This window comes from Mobula birostris, chromosome 13 (genome assembly GCF_030028105.1).
Source record: "Mobula birostris isolate sMobBir1 chromosome 13, sMobBir1.hap1, whole genome shotgun sequence".
NCBI lineage: Eukaryota > Metazoa > Chordata > Chondrichthyes > Myliobatiformes > Myliobatidae > Mobula > Mobula birostris.
In genome coordinates this window covers 48603386-48623746 of record NC_092382.1, presented here as the reverse complement: position 1 = coordinate 48623746, position 20361 = coordinate 48603386, and the positions used below count along the sequence as shown (strand labels likewise).

General features: G+C 45.8%; 2 protein-coding genes across 3 annotated transcripts in view; both read right to left on the bottom strand.

Moving 5' to 3' along the window:
• The window catches only part of LOC140206806 (NACHT, LRR and PYD domains-containing protein 3-like), a 33060-nt gene extending 27424 nt beyond the window's left edge, over positions 1-5636 (bottom strand). The window contains exons 1-2 of one of the 2 annotated variants that reach the window (XM_072275039.1): positions 5492-5636; positions 1723-1889 (exon numbers count right to left, since the gene is read on the bottom strand). The gene's annotated coding sequence lies outside the window, so the exon portion shown is untranslated. The remainder of the gene's footprint in view (positions 1-1722; positions 1890-5491) is intronic. The other variant, XM_072275040.1, reaches the window with a different exon arrangement.
• Positions 5637-13450: 7814 nt separating this feature from the next.
• LOC140207930 (uncharacterized) overlaps positions 13451-20361 on the bottom strand; it is an 82912-nt gene continuing 76001 nt past the window's right edge. The window contains exon 4 of the mRNA XM_072276468.1: positions 13451-18995. Within this exon, the coding sequence (XP_072132569.1) occupies positions 17960-18995 (1036 nt within the window). The 3' untranslated portion in view covers positions 13451-17959. The remainder of the gene's footprint in view (positions 18996-20361) is intronic.

The following is a 20361-nucleotide window of genomic DNA, read 5'->3' as shown; positions in this document are numbered from 1 at the left end:
TATTTAAGGCAGAGGTTGCTAGATCCTTGACTGGTCAGGGCATGAAGGGATACAGGGAGAAGGAAGGAGACTGGGACTGAGAAAATTGGAACAGCCATGATAAAATTGAAGAGCAGATGTGTTGGGCCCAATGCTGCTCCAATAACTTATGGATTTAGGTGGGGCGCCAGAGTGATGTCACATGTGGGTGAGAGCTGTTTAATGGATGTTTTAAATTTCAGCAGGACAACGAAGGAAACAACGGGTTTCATCACTGAATCCAATGTTTTGTGATTTAAAGTCCCCTGCCAGGTGCCCTGCTCTACCATGTTGTCCGTAGAGTGGGCAGTGTGACCTATCTCTCGAGCTGGGTCACAAAGCCCCAATGTTTCTGAGGAGGACTTTCCAGAGTGATCTGGTCTGGGGTGGTTCAGTCAGTGCAGTGTCTCGTTGTTTAGTATTTTCAGAAACAACAGTTTTACTAATATACACCGGAATTGCCAGCAGGGTAAAGACATGTTCATATCAGTTAACTGAAGACCTCTCGTCCCTGTGGTCCTTGTCTCCCGGCAATCTAAACACCCCAACAGTGTAGGTACCCCTTCATCTAAAAATGAGTGAATCATTCAGTTAGCTGATCCCTGAGAGGAATTATATTTGTTGGTGGTTAAAGTTGGTCCAGATTTGGCTGGATGGAGTTAATGCAGAGTTCGGGGGTGTCACAGTGAAAGAACCGAACAGCCAGATCCTCTACGTTGTCCCTCCAACCTCCGGCCACTGGTGGCGCCGTGGGGACCTCCTGCAAATCACAGCACAGGGCCAACCCCAGCTGTTGCTGGCGGATCTCCTGGTTGGGCAGCGATGAGGAAGGGAATGATCTCGGGTTTGTGTAAATCGAGGGGCGGATGCAGTGGGAAAGGGCCAGGACGGAGCCAGCCAGCTGGACAGTCTGGGCCGGGGATGTAGGATCAGTTCGTTCTGGCTCCCCAAGCTGTAAGAGTGGATTTGTTTATGTGTATGGGTGTGGGATAAATGGTGGGAAAGTTGTGGGGCTACTGGCAAGGTGGAGGGAGGTTGGGGATGTGGGTTATCGGACACAGTGTGACCCGGGAGGATGGGTCCTTGGCCAGATTAAGTTGTAAACAAGGGAGGATCTGGTCCATTGTGTCAGGCAGCTTTCTGGAAGCAACAAATCTCCCTTTATATCACTGTCTAATCTTGCTGCTAACATTGTGTTTGTCACAGAGCCCAGAGTCTGGGAACAGCAAGATGGTAGGAAGCAGATGGTGATGATGGGAGGCTGTTTATTGGAGTCAAGGCCCGTGCCTCGTGGAGTTCCCCAGGGTTACACCCATTGCTACTTGTCATCTATGTCAATAATCTGGTTGATAATGTACAGGGTATGGATCGTGAGTGTGCAACAAGTAATTTCAAACAATTACTTCTTTTTGAAAGATGGTAAATATAAACAGCCCTCTTTCCCTCTCCACACTCAGAACCGACCAAAAGCTACTTCAGAAGATGCAAGTTCTTCAAATGAGCAAACACTGAGGGAACGTGTGTGAGTTTAAAGAGCTGGGATACTGACAGTACATTACCAGACCTGGAGTGATTGCAACTGGGTCTGACAGATGCATAACTTGTATTTCTGGGCACATTCAGTCTCACCACAACTATTCCCTGCCTTACTCTGTACAGTTATGTAATGTCTAAAGGACCAGTGTTTGAGTAAATGAGACTCACCAAACTTTCTCCTGATGAATCACTGGATTCTCCGAGTCAGATGGGTTCTCTCCAGTTGATGCTCTCAATCCTCAGGCTGGTTCACTTGTTGCTGTTCCCTCGTCTTCAGTCGTGGTTTGCTTCCAGTTGGGGTTTTTCTTCCAATAAATCTCTCAACGCAGGTCTAACTTTAACATGAAAGATAATGAAGTACGTTAACAATACAAAGGAGAACAAATATTTCTGCTCACTGAAATCTAAACATTGAAGACAAATATAATGATCTCAGTGAACAAATCTGTAATTGTCCCTGACACCTCACAAAACCTGATAAGGAATAGGAAGGAGTCATCATTCAGTCATGGTAAGACATGAGATGTAGGAACAGAATAAGGTGATTCGATCCATCGAGTCTGCTCCACCACTCAACCATGGCGGAGATTTATTCCAACACCGTATTCTTGCCTTCCTCCTGTAACCCTGAAGCTACTTAGCAATCACAAATATATTAATCTCTGTCATAAATATACCCAACTAACAGTCTCAACCAACCTCTGTGGCAACAAATTCCACAGATCAGCCATCTTTTGGCTGAAGAAATTTTTCTCATCTCAGTTTTAAAGGGAAGCATCTTTATTCTGAGTGTGTTGTCAGATCACAGACTCTCCGTCGAATGGAAACATCTTCTCCATGTCCACTGTATCCAGGCTTTTCAGCATTCAGTAGGTTTACTTAACCACCTCCCCTTTCACCACCCCGCCTGACCTCCATTGAGCACAGCCCCATAACCATCAAATGCTCCTCATTCATAAAGCCGATCATTCCTGAGATTATTCATGTGAATCTTGTTAGCAACAACTACACTGAACACATTCCCAAGTATAACAGACAATCAGGAAATGTAAACCATTCCAGTGTGAATGTAATAAAAATAAACTGGAATCACCAGAATCACTCAACAGGTAAGGAACTGCTGTGGGCAGAGCAACAAATTTAACGATTCAGGTTCACAATCTTTTGTCAGAATGGATTCACAATTTCCCATTTTTAGTGCAGATCTCCAGCAACTTGAATTTCTGTTTGATTTCCACTGCCTGACAGACAGGTGACAGCAAGGAGGAATTTCCAAACACAGTTCAAACACTGAACCCCCAGGTCTATTTTGACTGGTGCTGTGACGCCAAACCAAGTTATCAGATGATTGAAGCTAATGAGAGAGATAAGGGAGACAATGAAGAAACGTTCAAAATGTTAATGAGAGAGGAGAGAGACATTAACAGAAAAGAGACACAATTCAGAATATTGACAGACCGGTTGCTATGAACCTGAACTGTTTGAAGTTTGATGGACAGGCGATACCTCTGCAGGGGTATAAAAAGAACAGGTTCGCTAAGGCACAGGACACACCACGAGATCATGAGATAACGAGACCCTGGAAGAGCGGTGTGCCCCCATAAGTTGGTGGGAGATTTGGAGGTCTGATCGCGGGAACCGACCATAGACTCACAGGGTGTAAATGTACGATCGGTGGGAGCCTGGTGTGAATGTCCGCACTTGCCTGGGTGCCGGGATCACCACGGAAGAACGGTCGTATCCGGAACGGAGCGGTCACAGTCGGTGACCACAGCGGGATAGAAGACATAAAAGGGTCTGCTCGAAACCAACTGCGAAGAACATCAAAGGTCTGCCTGAATCAAATTTGCATCCCCCCCCTTCTCTCTCTCTCTCCAACGGCACAACAGCGATTACTGCGAACTGCACTAAGCTCAACTGAACTCTGCGCCACTTAAGACTGATCATTTTACCCCTAGACTGCGATAGAGCTTGGTTTGATTCCTATTACCCTAATTCTGTGTACATGTGTGTATTATCATTGCTAACCTGTTGCATTTATGTCCTTACGATTAGAGTACTGTGTTACTTATTTCTTTAAAACTTTATTAGTTCCTAGTAACCCAGACTCCAATGAGTGGTCCAATTCTGCTGGTTTGGCAACCCAGTTACAGGGTACGTAACGGTACAAACACAGAACAGCCCATTTAATCACAGCCTCTCCTCGTGAGGGATGGAATACAAACTCATTCTCTCCTCAGATTAACAGCCATTGCTTCCAAAGGAACTCCAGAGACAAACATCTGATCCCAGGCCAGGAATATTCACTCAACACCTCATAAACCCTGGCAGCTTGATCCCCAGGTCCATTTTACTTTGATCTAAAACTGTGATATCCCAGGACCCAACCTCACAGAGTCACACAGCTGAATCTGCCACTTACCCACCCTGAGAGTCTCACACATCGTTCCCGCATCTCACACTGGGTGGTGCAATCCGGGATTTCCCCACAACCAATGTCCAGCTGCTCGAAATTTCTGCTTCATTGCAGCAGGATGAACATCCAGCCCCACCTGTAGAAGCACTAACCAAAGTCAAAGCCAAAACACCAACAGTTCCATATCACAGGATTATTGTCCAAGCACCAACTCTCCCAGTGCTGTTTGCTGCCAGTAAAAATGCTGCAGTGTGTCAGCCAGTCACAATTCAATAACTAGCATCTCCACACCAATACACAACAGAACTGGTAACTGATGACCCTCTGGCATTCCAGCTAACAAAAACTGATTCTGGAAATAACTCAGCGAGGCCAAAGGTGTAAATGAACACTTCACAATGAAGACAAGGTTAGAAGAAAGATTGCTGATATATAATACTGAGGTGGTAGGATACAGGGTGGACTGAGGTTAACCCAGATGGCTGATGTATATTGCTGAACCAGGGGAGGTGGGGTTAGGAGACTGGACAGAGGTTGAACAAGATGGGCAGGGATGAGCAGATGGAATCAGGTGGGAGAAGGGATCAAGGACAATCACTGATGGTCCTCCAGCAATACACAGATACTGAATGAATAGTACACACTACTGTATAAAAGATAGCAAAATAACAAAGTTAGAACAAACAACAAGAACTTAGTCATATATACTTTGACCCTCACCAAATTTTTATCAACACACCATAGAAAATTTCCCATCCGGACACTTATCATTTTTGCATGGTAACTACTCTGCCCGTGTCTGTGAGGAACTGCACAGACCTTTGGATACAGATCTTGTCTTGTGCATACTGCACCAACCACCGTCGCTGGGCCCTTAACGTGCAGGAGCAATGTGTGGTTAAGTGCCTTGCTCACGGACACAACACTCTGCTTGGACTGAGGCTCGAACTCACGACCTTCAGATTGCTAGTTCAACAGGTTAACCACTTGGCCGTGTGCACATCACAGAAACCATTCTCCCCTCTAGAGTTCCCAGTCTGTCAGTGAAATCAAAGATCCCCACAATTTGGGATGTTCTCCTTTTTCACCCACCCCAAACAGGTAGAAGACACGACAGCCATGAAGCTCAATGACAAATGCGAGGAGCCTCAGGAAGCGAGGCGAGTTGGGGGAAGTTAATGGGACTCAGTGGCCAACATCAGATTTTACAACACAACATGGAGAAATATCATCACCCATCCGGGGATTCGGAGCACACACCACGTGATATTGCGTCACAAAGCGGAAGGCGGGCAGAACTGCGGCACACAGCCTCACGTGACCTGTTGGCGGGACTTCCATTCAATTCTGCGGAAATAGACAGCCTGGGATCCTGGTTTGGATCGTTCAATGCAGATTAAGTGAAGTCTGCACATTTCTGACGAGCCCATCTAACTGGAAAATAAATGAGTAATTGGCCCTCAGTTTGGGGCTCATGGCCAACATCGGATCTCCCCGCTCAGGATCGGTCTCAATACTCACCGTTGGGAAAGTGATATCTTCGGCCCGCAGACAGTGATCCCGACCCAAGAGGCGAGGAGCCTTTGCCGATCGCGTAGACGATTCGTTTCAGCACTGAGCAGAAAAAAAACCGACCACCCGGACACAGTGAGCATGCGCGAAGTGATTGTTGCATCATCCAGAGGGCGGGGCCTCGGCTGCCCATCTGCGGTTAAACAGGTGGGACAAACGGGATCACGTGACTGGTGGGTGTCTCCCACCCCAGGCAGAGACTCCAGCTACCCACCACTCCGCAGAAAGAAACAAACTTGCCGCTCACATCTCCTCTCACCTTAAATGTATTAGACATTTCAACCCCCAGGAAAAATATATCTTCTGTCCACTCTGTCTCTACCTCTCATCATCTTACAAACGTCTATCCAGTCTCACACCAGCCTGCGCCGCTCTGGAGAAAATAACCCCCGGTTTGTGAAACCTCTCGTTATAACTCATGCCCTCTAAAACAGGCAGTATCCTGGTAAACCTCTTCTGCGCCCTCTCCAAAGCCCCGACATCCTTCCGAGAATGGGGGCGACAAGAACTGTACGAGACACTCCAGATGTGGTCTAACTAGTTTTATAAAGCTGTGTTACGAACTGTAACGTTTTAGAAACGATCCAGCAGCAACAGAGTTCACACTGGAATCTGGTTTTGATGTTAAAACCACTATCTTTATTAGTATCTACTAAAAATATAGTAACAACGAAATAAAGAAAAGTTAACAGTATTGTGTAAATATTGCTCCCAAACTATCGAGCCCGAGGGAGCAAAGTTTAGAGTCTTGAGAAGGTAAAGTAGGAAAATTCAGTAATCCATGGAATAAATGATGGGAGAGAGATATTTGTAATCCAGGGTGAAACGTAGAGAAAAGGCCGTTACATCAAAATAACCGTCGTCGAAGTTCTTATCCGTTGAATCCGTCCACATACGAGTTATCAGCGAAAGTGACCTGTCACAGGAATACCGTCTTCCAGGGGTTACCACACAAGCGGTCCCCCAAGATATTCCAAAATCCACTCCTATGGATTATACGAAGTGATAGCCACACACATTCGTTGTGGTTCCCTGTACCGATGATCAAGAGCATAGGAGATTTCCGAGCCTCAGCTGCGACAAACTGAAGCTATCAGCTTTTCCAGTCTCTCTCTCTGTTTAGACTGGCCGACTGCCTGTCTGCAGATCGCTCTCTCTCTTATGGTTAAATCCACAGTTAGCGGCGTCAGCCTGTGACTGACGTCATAGTCCCGCCTCCTCACTCCGGCGCTCTTAAAGACACAGTCACAGTCCGACCGCAGGCTCGCAACAGCCGCAACACAACTTCCCGACTTTTCAACTCAGTGCTTCAACTAATAAAGACAACCACGCCATTTGCCTTCTTAACCACCCGATCAATCTGTGCAGTCTCTTTCAGGGAGGGATGAACCTGGAGTCTAAGATCCCTCTGATCATCAACACCGTTCAGGGTTTTGCATTTAACAGTGTACCGTCTCATACATTCGACCTACCGAGCTGCCAAGATGATCATCACTAATCAAATCTCACTGAGATTTCTCAGGTCCCGTTGAATTTATTGCCAAGTTCACAAGTACGGGAAGGTACAGGTACAGAGAAACACTGACTTGTGGCAGCATCACAGGCGAGTACATTCAGATAACACACGGAACACAAATTATACGATCTCTGTCAGTAACAATCTATAAATATGTTTTATGTCATTAACAATGTATAAAATACATTGTGTCGTGATCAATATTAAAATGTGCATTTCGTGTCAATAACAGACTTGGAAATGTTGAATTTTGGTCCCTGTCTCCATTCCTCCTGCAGTCCACAACCAGCTCCTTTGTTTTTGTCACCATGAGGGAGAAGTTGTTTTCTTAACGCCACCGTGTCGGGGTGATGACTTCTTCTCTGTAGGCTGCCTCGTTATTATTTGAGATTAGGCCAATCAATGTCGTGTGGTCAGCGAATTTAATTAGCAGATTGGAGCTGTGGGTGACGACACAAGTCATGGGTGCACAGAGAGTAAAGTAGGGGGCCAAGGAGACAACCCTGTGGGGTATGTGTGCTGAGAGTCAGAGAGACAGAGGTGAGGGAGCCCACTCTTACCACCTGCCGGCGATCTGACATGAAGTCCAGGATCCAGCTACACAAGGCAGGGTGAAGGCCGAGGTCTCTGAGCTTCTTGTCGATACTTCACGCCTTCGTATGGCTACTGCTCTGCCCATGACTGCAAGGAACTGCAGAGAACTTTGGAGAGCAGAGAACATCAGAGAAACAGGCCTCCCCTCCATGGACTCTTCCTGCACTTCCCCTGCATCGGAAAAGCAGGTCGTGTACTCAAAGATCCTCACAACCTGGACATTCTTGCTGCAAACCCACTCCCCTATCGGGGAAGAGATACAAAAGCCTTAAAGCGCGTACCACCAGGCTCAAGGACGGCTTCCTGTCTGCGGTTATAAGCCAAATGAATGATAAAATGGACTCGACCCTACAATGTAAATCAACGTGACCCTGTACCATATGTCTATCTGCACTGCACTTTCTCTGCAGTCATAATGCTTTGTTACAGTTATTGTTTTGTCGCTATTCAGGTCACTGTACTGTTGCAATGTATAGATCTGGTGACTGAAGGCAGATGCAGGTTCATGAGGGACTGTTACTGTCAGATTCTGCAGTTCTTGCAGTTGCTCATCGCACCCAGGACTGACCCCTGGTCACTGAGCATTGGAGGAGTCTGTTCTGCTGATGTTAGCCTTAAACTAGACTGGTGTTTAATATTGTGGATCTGTGAAAGATAAATCAGTTCTGTATCAAATCCCGTGTCTCAGGTACATACTGTCTTTACTACACTCACAATGTACACTAGAGAGGCCACTCGGCCCATCTGGTCCTCGCCCATATTTCCGTTCCATATCAGTATATCAAAATCTATCCCTGCTGCTCCGCTGTCACTGTCCCTGTGATGACAGGTTGCAACTCCGTGGGATAGGAGATTTCCCTTGAATTTCATAGAATCATAGAAATCTACAGCACATTACAGACCCTTTGGCCCACAATGTTGTGACAACCATGTAACTTACTCTTGAAACTGCCTAGAATTACCCTACCTATTTTCCTAATCTCCATGTATCTATCTAAGAGTCTCTTAAAAGACCCGATTGCATCCGCCTCTATCACCGTTGCTGGCAGTGCATTCCACACACACACCACTCTTTGTGTAAAAACTTAGCTCTGACATCTCCTCTGTACCGACTACCAAGGAGCTTCAATCTATGCACCCTCGTGTTAGGCATTTCAGCCCTGGGAAAAAGCCTCTCCACACGACCAATGCCTCTCATCATCCTGTACACCTGCATGAATTTCCTGCAGGCGAGGACCGCCCCGTCTGCAAATGAAGCAGCAGTAATTTTGTGCTGCTCTTAGTTTTCTTTCTCTTCGCCTAGTTTAAACTTTGAATTTAAAATTTTTATTTGCTGATTCTTGAGGGGGAAACAATATGTCTATGTCTACAAAAAGTGGGAAGAATTTACCTGAACCTAGTGATAAAGGTAATGGGAAAGGAAAGGTGCAAAAGCAAAGATCTGATGAAATGCCATCGTGGGCTGAAGATATCGTTCGGACACTGAATTCAATTAAGAATCAGAATGGATGATTTAAAGATCCACTGGAAAAGAATAGTAATGAAATGAAGTCATTTCTGGGAAAACATAAAGACCTGGAAACTCAAGTTATTACACATGAAGAGGAATTGAAGATAACTAAGCAGAAGTTGCCTGAAGCTACAACTCATTTGCAAAGATAACAAAATAAGATTATAGACCTGGAAACTAGGGCTCGCCGAAAGAATATACGAACTGTTGGGCTGCAGGAAGGAGCTGAAGATGGAGATTTAACTGCTTACTTTGGTAAGCTTTTCCACACTTTATTTCCTACCATTCTATCAAAGCCGCCTGCTATAGAAAGGGCACACAAGGCATTTACTTCGAAATTGAAGGATTCTCATAAACCAAGATCTGTTCTGGTTTGCTTTCATCACTTTAAAATTAAAGATCAAATAATGCGACAAGCAAGAAAACAGAGAGTTTTTAGATTTATGGAAACTGATCTCCGCTTTTACGAAGATTACCCAAGAGAGATAATGGAGCAAAGATCAAAATCTCACCTGGAAGGATGTTTGGACAACGGAGAGAGTTCGGCCGTCCGGCCCTTTCACTGTGACCCCCGAACTCCACATCAAATCCGTCCAAACGAATCTGGGTGAACTTTAATGACCAATAAATATAATTCCTCTCTTTGATCAGCTGTCTGAATGATTCCCTGACTCTGAGAGGAAGGGGTATCTATGATCCACATTGTCAGGGTGTTGAGTTTACCAGGAGACAGAGACTGCAGGGACGGGAGGTTTTCTGGTTACTAATACACTGTGTGTGGACCCCGCTGGCAATTCTGGTGTTGTGACCCGAATCGAGACAAACACCACGCTGCCCACTCCACCAACAACACGGCACAGCCGGGCACATAACAGGGACTTTACATCTCACAACACTGGATTCAGTGATGAAACCCGTGATTAATGTTGTTGTCCCACTGAAATCATAAGAAATGTCCATTCAGGTGTTTTTAAATACCAGCGCTCCACCACCCGCCTGACGTCACACATGGTTCCCCTCGCGCGTATCGACGTCACACACGCGCTGCTGCGCTCGTGCTGAGGCAGTTTAACGGCTGAGCTACCGACCACGAGACCCCTCCACCCCTCACCTCCGCTGCGCTGTAGTGATTGGCCCGAAGCGATGTCAATCACTGATTACGCCCAATAGCGGAGGCGGACCAGCCGAGAGGGCGTTACCCCGCTGACATCTCTTCTCAAAGAGGAACAAACCCCAAAGTAAATGTCCGCTTTCTGATTTATTTCCATTTCCCTCCGAGGGAAGTTGGGGCGTTTGTGAAGCGTCTCCTGCGGCCGGAGTCTGATGTATCGCTGAGAGGTAGGAGGAGACCGCTCGGCCCGTCGGTTTGATGCCGGTTCCCCGGGGAGGGAGAGGATGAAGACGGTGAGAGAGGGGGCGGACAGGATGTTTGTCCCGGTGGGGACAGGAGGGGCTCATCTGTGGAAATGTCTGAGCCCACGGTGGTGGCGATTCACCACATTGGGGGGCAAACACCGGCAGACTGTTGCCCTGCAAGCGGGGACAGGACTGGAGTTGGGAGGGTGGGTGAGGAGAAGAGATTTCGGATAGTGGGGGTAAGATCTCGAAAGATGATTGCTAATGCCTCCACATCCCTTCAGCCACTTCTTTCAGATCTCTGGTGTGTTCACCATCTGGTCCAGGTGATCTATTTACCTTCAGACCATCTCTGTTTCCCAAGAAACTTCTCCCGAGTAACGTAACTTTACACATTCTGACCACTGACATCTGGGACTTTCATATTCCTGCCAGTGTCTCCGACAGATAAGAGTGATGTACAATACTTATTCAGTTCATCAGTTCACCTTGCACCCCCACCCCATTAATACCTCTCCAGCATCATTTCCCAGTGGTTTGATATCCACTTCCACCTCTCTTGTCCACTGTATGTACCTGAAGAAAAATTTGGTATCCTCTTTAATACTACTGGCTAGCTCACCTATGTATTCCATCTTTTCCTTAATTATTTTAGTTGCATTCTGTTGGTTTTTAAAAGCTTCCCAATCCTCTAACTTCCCAGTAATTTTTGCTCCATGCCCTCTCTTTGGTTTTTATGTTGTTTTTTGGTTTCTCATATCAGTCACAGTTTTGTTACCTTACCTTCAGAATATTACTTCCTCTCTGTGATGTGTCTATCCTGTGCTTTCCGAATTGCTTCCAGAAATTCCAGCCATTGCTGCTCTGTTTCATCCCTGCCCGTATTCTTCTCAAACCAGTTTGACCAATTCTGCTGTCATGCCTCTCTAATTCTCTTTATTCCACACCTGACTTTAGCTTCTCCTTCTCTAATGTCAGGGTGAATTTGATCATATTAAGATCACTTGCCCCTAAGGGTTCTTTGAACTTAAGAGACCTAATTAATTCTGGTTCATTACAACACCCAATCCAGAATAGCTGATCCCCAAGTGGGCTCAATCACGAGCTGCTCTAAAAAAGCATCTTGTAGGCATTCTAGGAATTCCTCCTCTTGAGATCAGCACTATCCTAACTTTCCTAATCACCTGCATGACAATCCCCCATGACTATTGTAACATTGCCCTTTTGGCACACATTTTCTATCTCCCATTGTAACTTGTGGACCACATACTCACTACTGTTTGGGAGTCTCTATACAATTCCCATCAGGGATTTTTTTTACATTTGCTGTTCCTTAATTCTACCCACAGGTTCTACACCTTCCAACCCTATGCCACCTCTTTCTAATGATGTTATTTAATATTTTACAAACAGACCCACACAACCCCAATACCAGCTTGTTCTTTCAAGAAACGTATCTGGGAAACAAGTGGATCTGCAGATGCTAGAAATCTAGAGAACTACACACAAAGTGCTGGAGGAGCTCAGCATGTCAGGCAGCATCTATGGATGGGAATCATCATTTCGGGCCAAGACCCTTCATCTGGAATCTTGATACCCACATATCTGGAATATCAACAAGGAAAATAGAAAGTAGTGCAAAATAGGGAAAACCTTTGACAAAATTTAGTTCAAAGCTTAAAAAAACCTGCCAACCAGAGCTCAATTGTTAACAAATACAACAAAGGCAATAAATACTTTCATCAAAACCGACATTAACTTTTTTTAATATAAAAATACCTTGGTCCCATTTCAATCAGTAAAATTTACAAAGATAAATAACAACTTTAGAAAAGACTATTTACACTCAAACCCATTTAGATTACCACTACCTTGGACAGAAGGAGGAAGAGAAATAACACACATGAAAAAAAACACAACAGTCAGATAAAACTTCTATGTATATATTTTCATCAAAAATGAAGAGGATTCAGCACTCCATGTGTGTTTCTGCAATCATGATAAGAAGTACAGGCCAGAAAACTTCAATGAGAGGCCAACTCAGAGAAATGAATCATCACTATGGAAGAAAACATTAACCAGTGGAATGAGTATGACCCTTCATGGGAGAGATCCCAATGATCTGAGCAGACGAGATGGTGACAAGGAAGCATCGAGCACCTGACTGAGAGTTGGAGACCTCTTCCCAGAAACAGAGGGGTTCCTTGCAGAAATACAGGACAAGGTGTTTAAACAAAGGAAAAAAAAAATCAAAAATACATACAATACAAACAAACAAGGCAATAAATCCAGCAAATGCCGAGAAACCAGACACAATCCAACACATTCCAGGATCCAGCAGTTTGAATCAATCTGATTACTTATGAAGGCACAATGAAATGGCAAATATCAGTCACCAAAATCTTGCTTTAAAATACAAACTCATGAATGACCACCATAACTTCATTAAGGCACCATAAATTCAAACCTGATCCAGTTCGGGACAGAATCTCACATTTCATATGATAATCAATAAATTATTACAGACAGGACAATCTCAAATAACCATCTGGATATAATATCACAGGATAAACAAGCAGGAACAACTCCCTCAATAGATAAAACTATTCCCAACACACACATGTTCCTCGAAGTGGAGCACCTCACCACGGGCATTGCTTGTGTCATCAGTCAGACAACCGAATTATATTCCCTGTCAATCAGCTTCCAAATGTTGCTACTCTGTCATTCGTTGCCACGCCCCGCTGCTGATTCCCTTCTCCTCATCATACATTCTTACCCCGACCATCGTCCAGAGCCCCAAACTCTGCCCTGTGCAGACCCGCCTCTGGTTTCCGACTCTGCTCCGTTGAACATCCAACTGATAGTTTCCCATTCTGCTTTCAGTCTTTAGAGGACAGTGGTGTTTTCTAACAACCCTATACAAGCAGGGAAAGTGACCCACAATGTGGAAATGAGCCCTGAATAAGGAGGTTAACTACCAATGTCATTCTTCCTCAGCCCAGAGATTAGAGGGGCAAAGAACATCTCAGACAGAACTGCAGTCAGCTCGACGACTTCAGTCTGCAGAGAATTCAAGCAAAACCTCTTCACCCACAGAGTGGTGACTGTTTGGAACCCATCACCACAGGGAGAGTGAGAGATGAACAACAGGGCAGGATTTCAAAGGACTGTTGTGGAACTGAATCACTGGCAGGGTCCAGCTGGCCTGAGTTGACTCTCTACTGTACACTAGGTGTGTTATAAATTCACTAAGTACTGGAGACAGAGTTTAAAATAGAACTGATTTATTTGTCTCAGATCCAGAATATTAAACTCCAGCCCCATTAAAGGTGAATATGCAGCAGAAGAAACTCCTCCCGTGCCCAGTGACCAGGGTGCAGAACTGGGTGTGGTGAGCACCAGCAATAATTGCAGAGTTCAGCACCGACAGTCACTCTCGAAATTGCATTCAGCAACGGGGATGGACAAATATCCAGCAAGCAGCTTAATCAAACTTTCTCCCCAGTGTGAACACGGTAGTGTGTCACAAGTGTAACACGCTGTCAGGTTTCACTGCTAATGTAACGGCCTCTGTGCAGTGTTTCACTGCTGAGGTAATGGTTTCTCTGTAGCAGCAATGTTTAGGTTATGACTGGAGATAACAGGGTTTTGGAGTGCGGGGTCATCCAGTGAGAGAAATGTTCTTTCTTGTGAGTCTGGAAGAGGGATTTTCGTGTTCTTTTGTTGGGGAGAAATGAGAAGATGCGAATGGAGAGAGTGGGCCCTTTTTTTTTTGTTTACTTCACTAACCATATAGAACCATAGAACACTACCACACAGAATGCCCTTCTTGGCTCTGCTGAACCATTTTTCTGCCTAGTCCCACTAACCTGCACCCGGACCAATTTACCACATTATCATCCAGATCATTGATATAGATGACAAATAACAATGGACCCAGCACTGATCCCTGTGGCACACCACTAGTCACAGGCCACCACTCAGAGAAGCAATCCTCTACTACCACACTCTGGCTTCTTCCATTGAGCCAATGTTTAATCTAATTTACCACCTGTCCATGTATACCTAGCGACTGAATTTTCCTAACTAACCTCCCATGTGGGACCTCGTCAAAGGCCTTACTGAAGTCCATGTAGACAATATCCACTGCCTTCCCTTCATCCACTTTCCTGGTAACCTCCTCGAAAAACAGATTGGTTAAACATGACCTACCATGCACAAAGCCATGTTGACTCTCCATATTATGTCCCTGTGTATCCAAATACTTGTAGATCCTATCTTTTAGTACTCCTTCCAATAACTTACCTACTACCGACGTCAAACTTACCGGCCTATAACTTTCCAGATTACTTTTAGATCCTTTTTTAAACAACGGAACAACATGAGCCATCCTCCAATCCTCCAGCACCTCACCCGTAGATACCGACATTTTAAATATATCTGGCAGGGCCCCTGTAATTTCAACACTAGTCTCCTTCAAGATCCGAGGGAATACCCTGTCAGGTTCTGGGGATTTATCCACTCTAATTTGCCTCAAGATAGCAAGCACCCCCTCCTTTTCAATCTGTACAGTTTCCATGATCTCACTACCTGGTTCCCTTAATTCCATAGACTTCATGCCAGTTTCCTTAGTAAATACAGACGCAAAAAACCCATTTAAGATCTCCCCCATTTCTTTTGGCTTCACACATAGCCGACCACTCTGATCTTCAAGAGGACCAATTTTATCCCTTACAATCCTTTCACTCTTAATATACCTGTAAAAGCTCTTTGGATTATCCTTCACCTTGACTGCCAAAACAACCTCATGTCTTCTTTTAGCCCTCCTGATTTCTTTCTTAAGATTTTTTTCGCACTTTTTATACCCCTCTAGCACCTTATTTGCTCCCTGTTTCCTATACATGTCATACAACTCTCTCTTCTTCTTTATCAGAGCTCCAATATCCCTTGAGAACCAAGGTTCCTTATTCCTATTCACTTTGCCTTTAATCCTGACAGGATCATACAAACTCTGCACTCTCAAAACTTTCTCCTTTGAAAGCTTCCCACTTACCAATCACACCCTTGCCAGAGAACAAACTGTCCCAATCCATGCTTTTTGGATCCTTTCTCATTTCTTCAAATTTCGCCTTTTTCCAGTTTAGAATCTCAAACCGAGTACCAGATCTATCGTTATTCATGATCAAGTTGAAACTACTGGCGTTACGATCACTGGAACCAAGGTGCTCCCCTACACACACTTCCGTCGCCAGTCCTAACTCATTTCCGAATGGGAGATCTAATATTGCATCCTCTCTAGTTGGTACCTCCATATATTGATTTAGAAAACTTTCCAGAACACATATTACAAGCTCTAACCTGTCTAGACCTTTAACAGTATGGGAGACCCAATCAGTATGTGGAAAATTAAAATCCCCTACTATCACTAATTTTTGCTTCCTGCAGTTGTCTATCTCTCTGCAGATATGCTCCTCCAATTCTCGTTGACTATTGGGTGGTCTATAATACAACCCCATTTATGTGGCCATACCTTTCTTGTTTCCCAGCTCCACCCATATGGCCTCAATAGACAAGCCCTCTAATCTGTCCTGCCTGAGCACTGCTGTAACATTTTCCTGACTAGCAATGCTACCACCTGCACCCCCCACCACCTTTCATTCCTCTGCCTCTATCACGTCTGAAACATCGGAACCCTGGAACATTAAGCTGCCAGTCCTATCCCTCTTGCAGCCAAGTTTCACTACTTGCTATAATGTCGTCATTCCATGTGTCAATCCATGCCCTCAGCTCGTCTGCCTTCCCCACAATACTCCTTGCATTGAAATAGACACACCTCAGAAGATTGTTTCCACCATTCACAACCCTTCTAATTGTGGCTTTGCATGAGCTTTTAACATCATTTATTTTCACCCCCGCTCCACTATCTGCTCTGGCACTCTGGTTCCCATCCCCCTGCAAATCGAGCTTAAACCCTCCCCAATAGCACTAACAAACCTCCCCGCAAGGATACCGGTCCCCTTGTAGTTCAGGTGTAACCCGTCTCTCTTGTACAGGTCCCACCTGCCCCAGAAGAGATCCCAATGATCCTGCAATCTGAAACCCTGCCCCCTACACCAGTTCCTCAGCCACTTGTTCCTCCTCCAGAGCATCCTATTCCTACCCTCACTGGCACCTGGCACAGGTAGCAATCCTGAGATTACCACCCTTGAGGTCCTGCTTTTCAACTTCCTACCAAGCTCTCTATACTCACTCTCCAGGACCTCCTCACTCTTTCTTGCTATGTCATTGGTACCGATGTGCATCACGACATCTGGCTGATCACCCTCCCACTTCAGAATGTCATGCAATCAATCAGAGACATCCTTGACCCTGGCACCTGGGAGGCAACAAACCATCCTGGATTCTCTGTCACGACCACAGAACCTTCTATCTGCACCTCTAACTATCGAGTCCCCTATCACTATCGCTCTCCTCTTTTTCCACCCTCCCTTCTGCACTGCAGAGCCAGACTCAGTGCTAGACATCCGGCTACTGCAGCTAGTCCCAAGTAAGTCATTTCCCCCCCAGCCCAACAGTATCCTTGTTTACTTGTTGTTCAGGGGAATGGCCACAAGGGAACCCTGCTCTGTAGACAAGCCCTCTAATCTGTCCTGCCTGAGCACTGCTGTAATATTTTCCCTAACAAGCAATGCTACTCTCCCACCTTTCATTCCTCTGCCTCGATCACATCTGAAACATTGGAACCCTGGAATATTAAGCTGCCAGTCCTGCCCCTCCTGTAGCCAAGTTTCACTAATTGCTATAACATCGTAATTCCATGTGTCAATCCACGTCCTCAACTCATCCGCCTTCCCCGCAATACTCCTAGCATTGAAATATATACACCTCAGAAGATTTTTACCACCACTCACAACCTTTCTATCAGCGGATTTGATTGAACTCTTAACATAATTTATTTTCACCCCAGCCACACTGTCAGCTCCGGCACTCTGGTTCCCATCCCCCTGCAAATCTAGTTTAAAGCCTCCCCAATAGTACTAACAAACCTCCCTGAAACGATATTGGTCCCCTTGTAGTTCAGGTATAACCCATCTCTCTTGTACAGGTCCCACCTGCCCCAGAAGAGATCCCAATGATCCTGAAATCTGAAACCCTGCCCCCTACACCAGTTCCTCAGCCTCAGTCAAAGTAAGAATTATAAAGCTCAATCGTTTAATCATATATTGTGTACTGTTTATTATTTCCGGGTACTGATTTGTAACAGGGGACACATCACGCAGCATCCACCCAAACGAGATTTCTTAAGTTTGGCCGGGCAGGGGGGCTATCACCCCCTATATTAATCTGCTAGCTGAAGCGAGAGTTACATAAGGTTAGATGACTGAGTGAATCGCTTCCCACATTCACAGCAGGTGAACGGCCTCTCCCCAGTGTGAACTCAGTGATGCACATTTGGTTGATTTGGCTGAGAGATTCTCTTCCCAATGTCTGAACAGGTGAATGGCCTCTCCCCAGTGTGAAGTCGCTGGTGTCTCAGTAGGTGGAATGACCGAGTGAATCCCTTCCCACATTCTGAGCAGGTGAACGGCCTCTCCCCAGTGTGAACTGACTGGTGTCCCTTCAGTTGAGATGACTGAGTGAATCCCTTCCCACACACTGAGCAGGTGAACGGCCTCTCCCCAGTGTGAACTGACTTGTGTACAAGTAGGTGGGATGACCGACTGAATCCCTTCCCACAGTCTGAGCAGGTGAACGGCCTCTCCCCAGTGTGAACTTGCTGATGTCCCTTCAGATGAAATGAGTAAGTGAATCCCTTCCCACAGTCCAAGCAGGTGAACGGCAGCTCCCCTGTGTGAACTCGCTGGTGTGCCTTTAGGTTGGATGACCAAGTGAACCCCTTCCCACACACTGAGCAGGTGAATGGCCTCTCCCCAGTGTGAACTCTCTGATGTACCTTCAGTTTAGATGACTGAGTGAATCCCTTCCCACAGTCTGAGCATTTGAACGGCCTCTCCCCAGTATGAACTGACGTGTGTACCAGTAGGTCGGATGACCGAGTGAATCCCTTCCCACAGTCTGAGCAGGTGAACGGCTTCTCACCGGTGTGAAATCGCTGATGTCCCTTCAGTTCAGATGACGAAGTGAATCCCTTCCCACAGTCCGAGCAGGTGAACGGCCGCTCCCCAGTGTGAAATCGCTGATGTATCTTCAGTTGAGATGACGAACTGAATCCCTTCCCACAGTCTGAGCAAGTGAATGGCCTCTCTCCAGTGTGAACTCTCTGATGTAGCTTCAGTTTAGATGAGCAAGTAAATCCCTTCCCACAGTCCGGGCAGGTGAACGGCCGCTCCCCGGTGTGAACTGACTGGTGTCTCAGTAGGGCGGATGACCGAGTGAATCCCTTCCCACAGTCTGAGCAGGTGAACAGCTGCTCTCCAGTGTGAACTCGCTGGTGAGCCATTAGGTCAGATGACCTAGTGAATCCTTCCCCACAAATTCAGCAGATTACCAACATCTGCCCAGTGTGAACTGACTGGTGTGTCCACAGGTGGGAAGACCGACTAAATCCCTTCTCACACACAGAACAAGTGAAGGGCCTCGTCCCAGTGTGAACTTGCTGATGTACCTTCAGTTGAGATGACCGACTGAATCCATTCCCACAGTCTGAGCAGATGAATGGCCTCTCCCCTGTGTAAAATGACAGGCGTGCCAGTCAGTCAGATGATCGAGTGAACCCCTCCCCACAGTCTGAGCAGGAAGGATGATAGAGTGAATCCCTTGCTCCTCTTCTTAAGTATCTGGACAGAGACAGCAAAACTGGCGTGTTGTGCTCAAGATTGCTGTAGACAAATTCCTTGTCGTGTTTAACCTGTAAAAATATTTACAAAATCCATCAATGGATGTACGACAACGTTTCAGAAGAGATGAATTGAGTTGTCAAGGTGTGATCTGGCATCACACTGTTACTGTGAAGTTCAACCCAAGCTGGAGAGAGAAATCATCTTCTCACTGGGCACAGTGCTGGTATCTGTAATGACCATCAAATTCTCTGATGCTCTTCCTATCTCTGTAAGAATGGGGAATTTCTGCCATCTCCAATCTGTGACCTGCTCAGTCTGACTCTCTCCATTGGTATTATTCCCTCTTCCCACTGAGCTGCATGGGTGCCTGGCCCCACAGTAACTGAAACACTCTCACACAAATACCTGGCAGTGCATTCCACGCACCCACCACTCGCTGTGTAAAAAACTTACCCCTGACATCCCCTCGGTATCTATTTCCAAATACCTTAAAACTCTGCCCCCTTGTGTTAGCCATTTCAGCCCTGGCAGAAAACCTCTGGCTATCCACACAATCAATGCCCCTCATCATCCTATACCCCTAAAAAAGGCTCTAAACATAAACAAGGAAATTATATATTGAAGATTTGTTCGAAGTATACAAAATTATAAGGGTATAGATAGGGTAAATGCAAGCAGCTCTTTCCACTGAGGTTGGGTGGGATGACAACTGGAGGCCATGGGTGAAAATTTAACGGGAACATTTGGAAAATCTCTTTACTGAAATGGTCGTGAGCGTGTTTTTTTGGCATTGAATAGATGGGCCAAATAGCCTGTTTCAGAACTGAACTTCTCCATGTTTCCATGACGGAGAAGCTGGCCAAACTTGTTTGGAAAGGAAAAGGTCGGAGTGACAACTGAGCAGCAATGGCTGGAGTTTCTGGGAGCAATTCAGGAGCTAAGTGATCGATACATTCCAAAGAAATGGAAGCATTGGGAAGGCAGGAGGACACAACCGTGGCTGAAATGAGAAGCCAAAGCCAACATGAAAGCCAAAGAG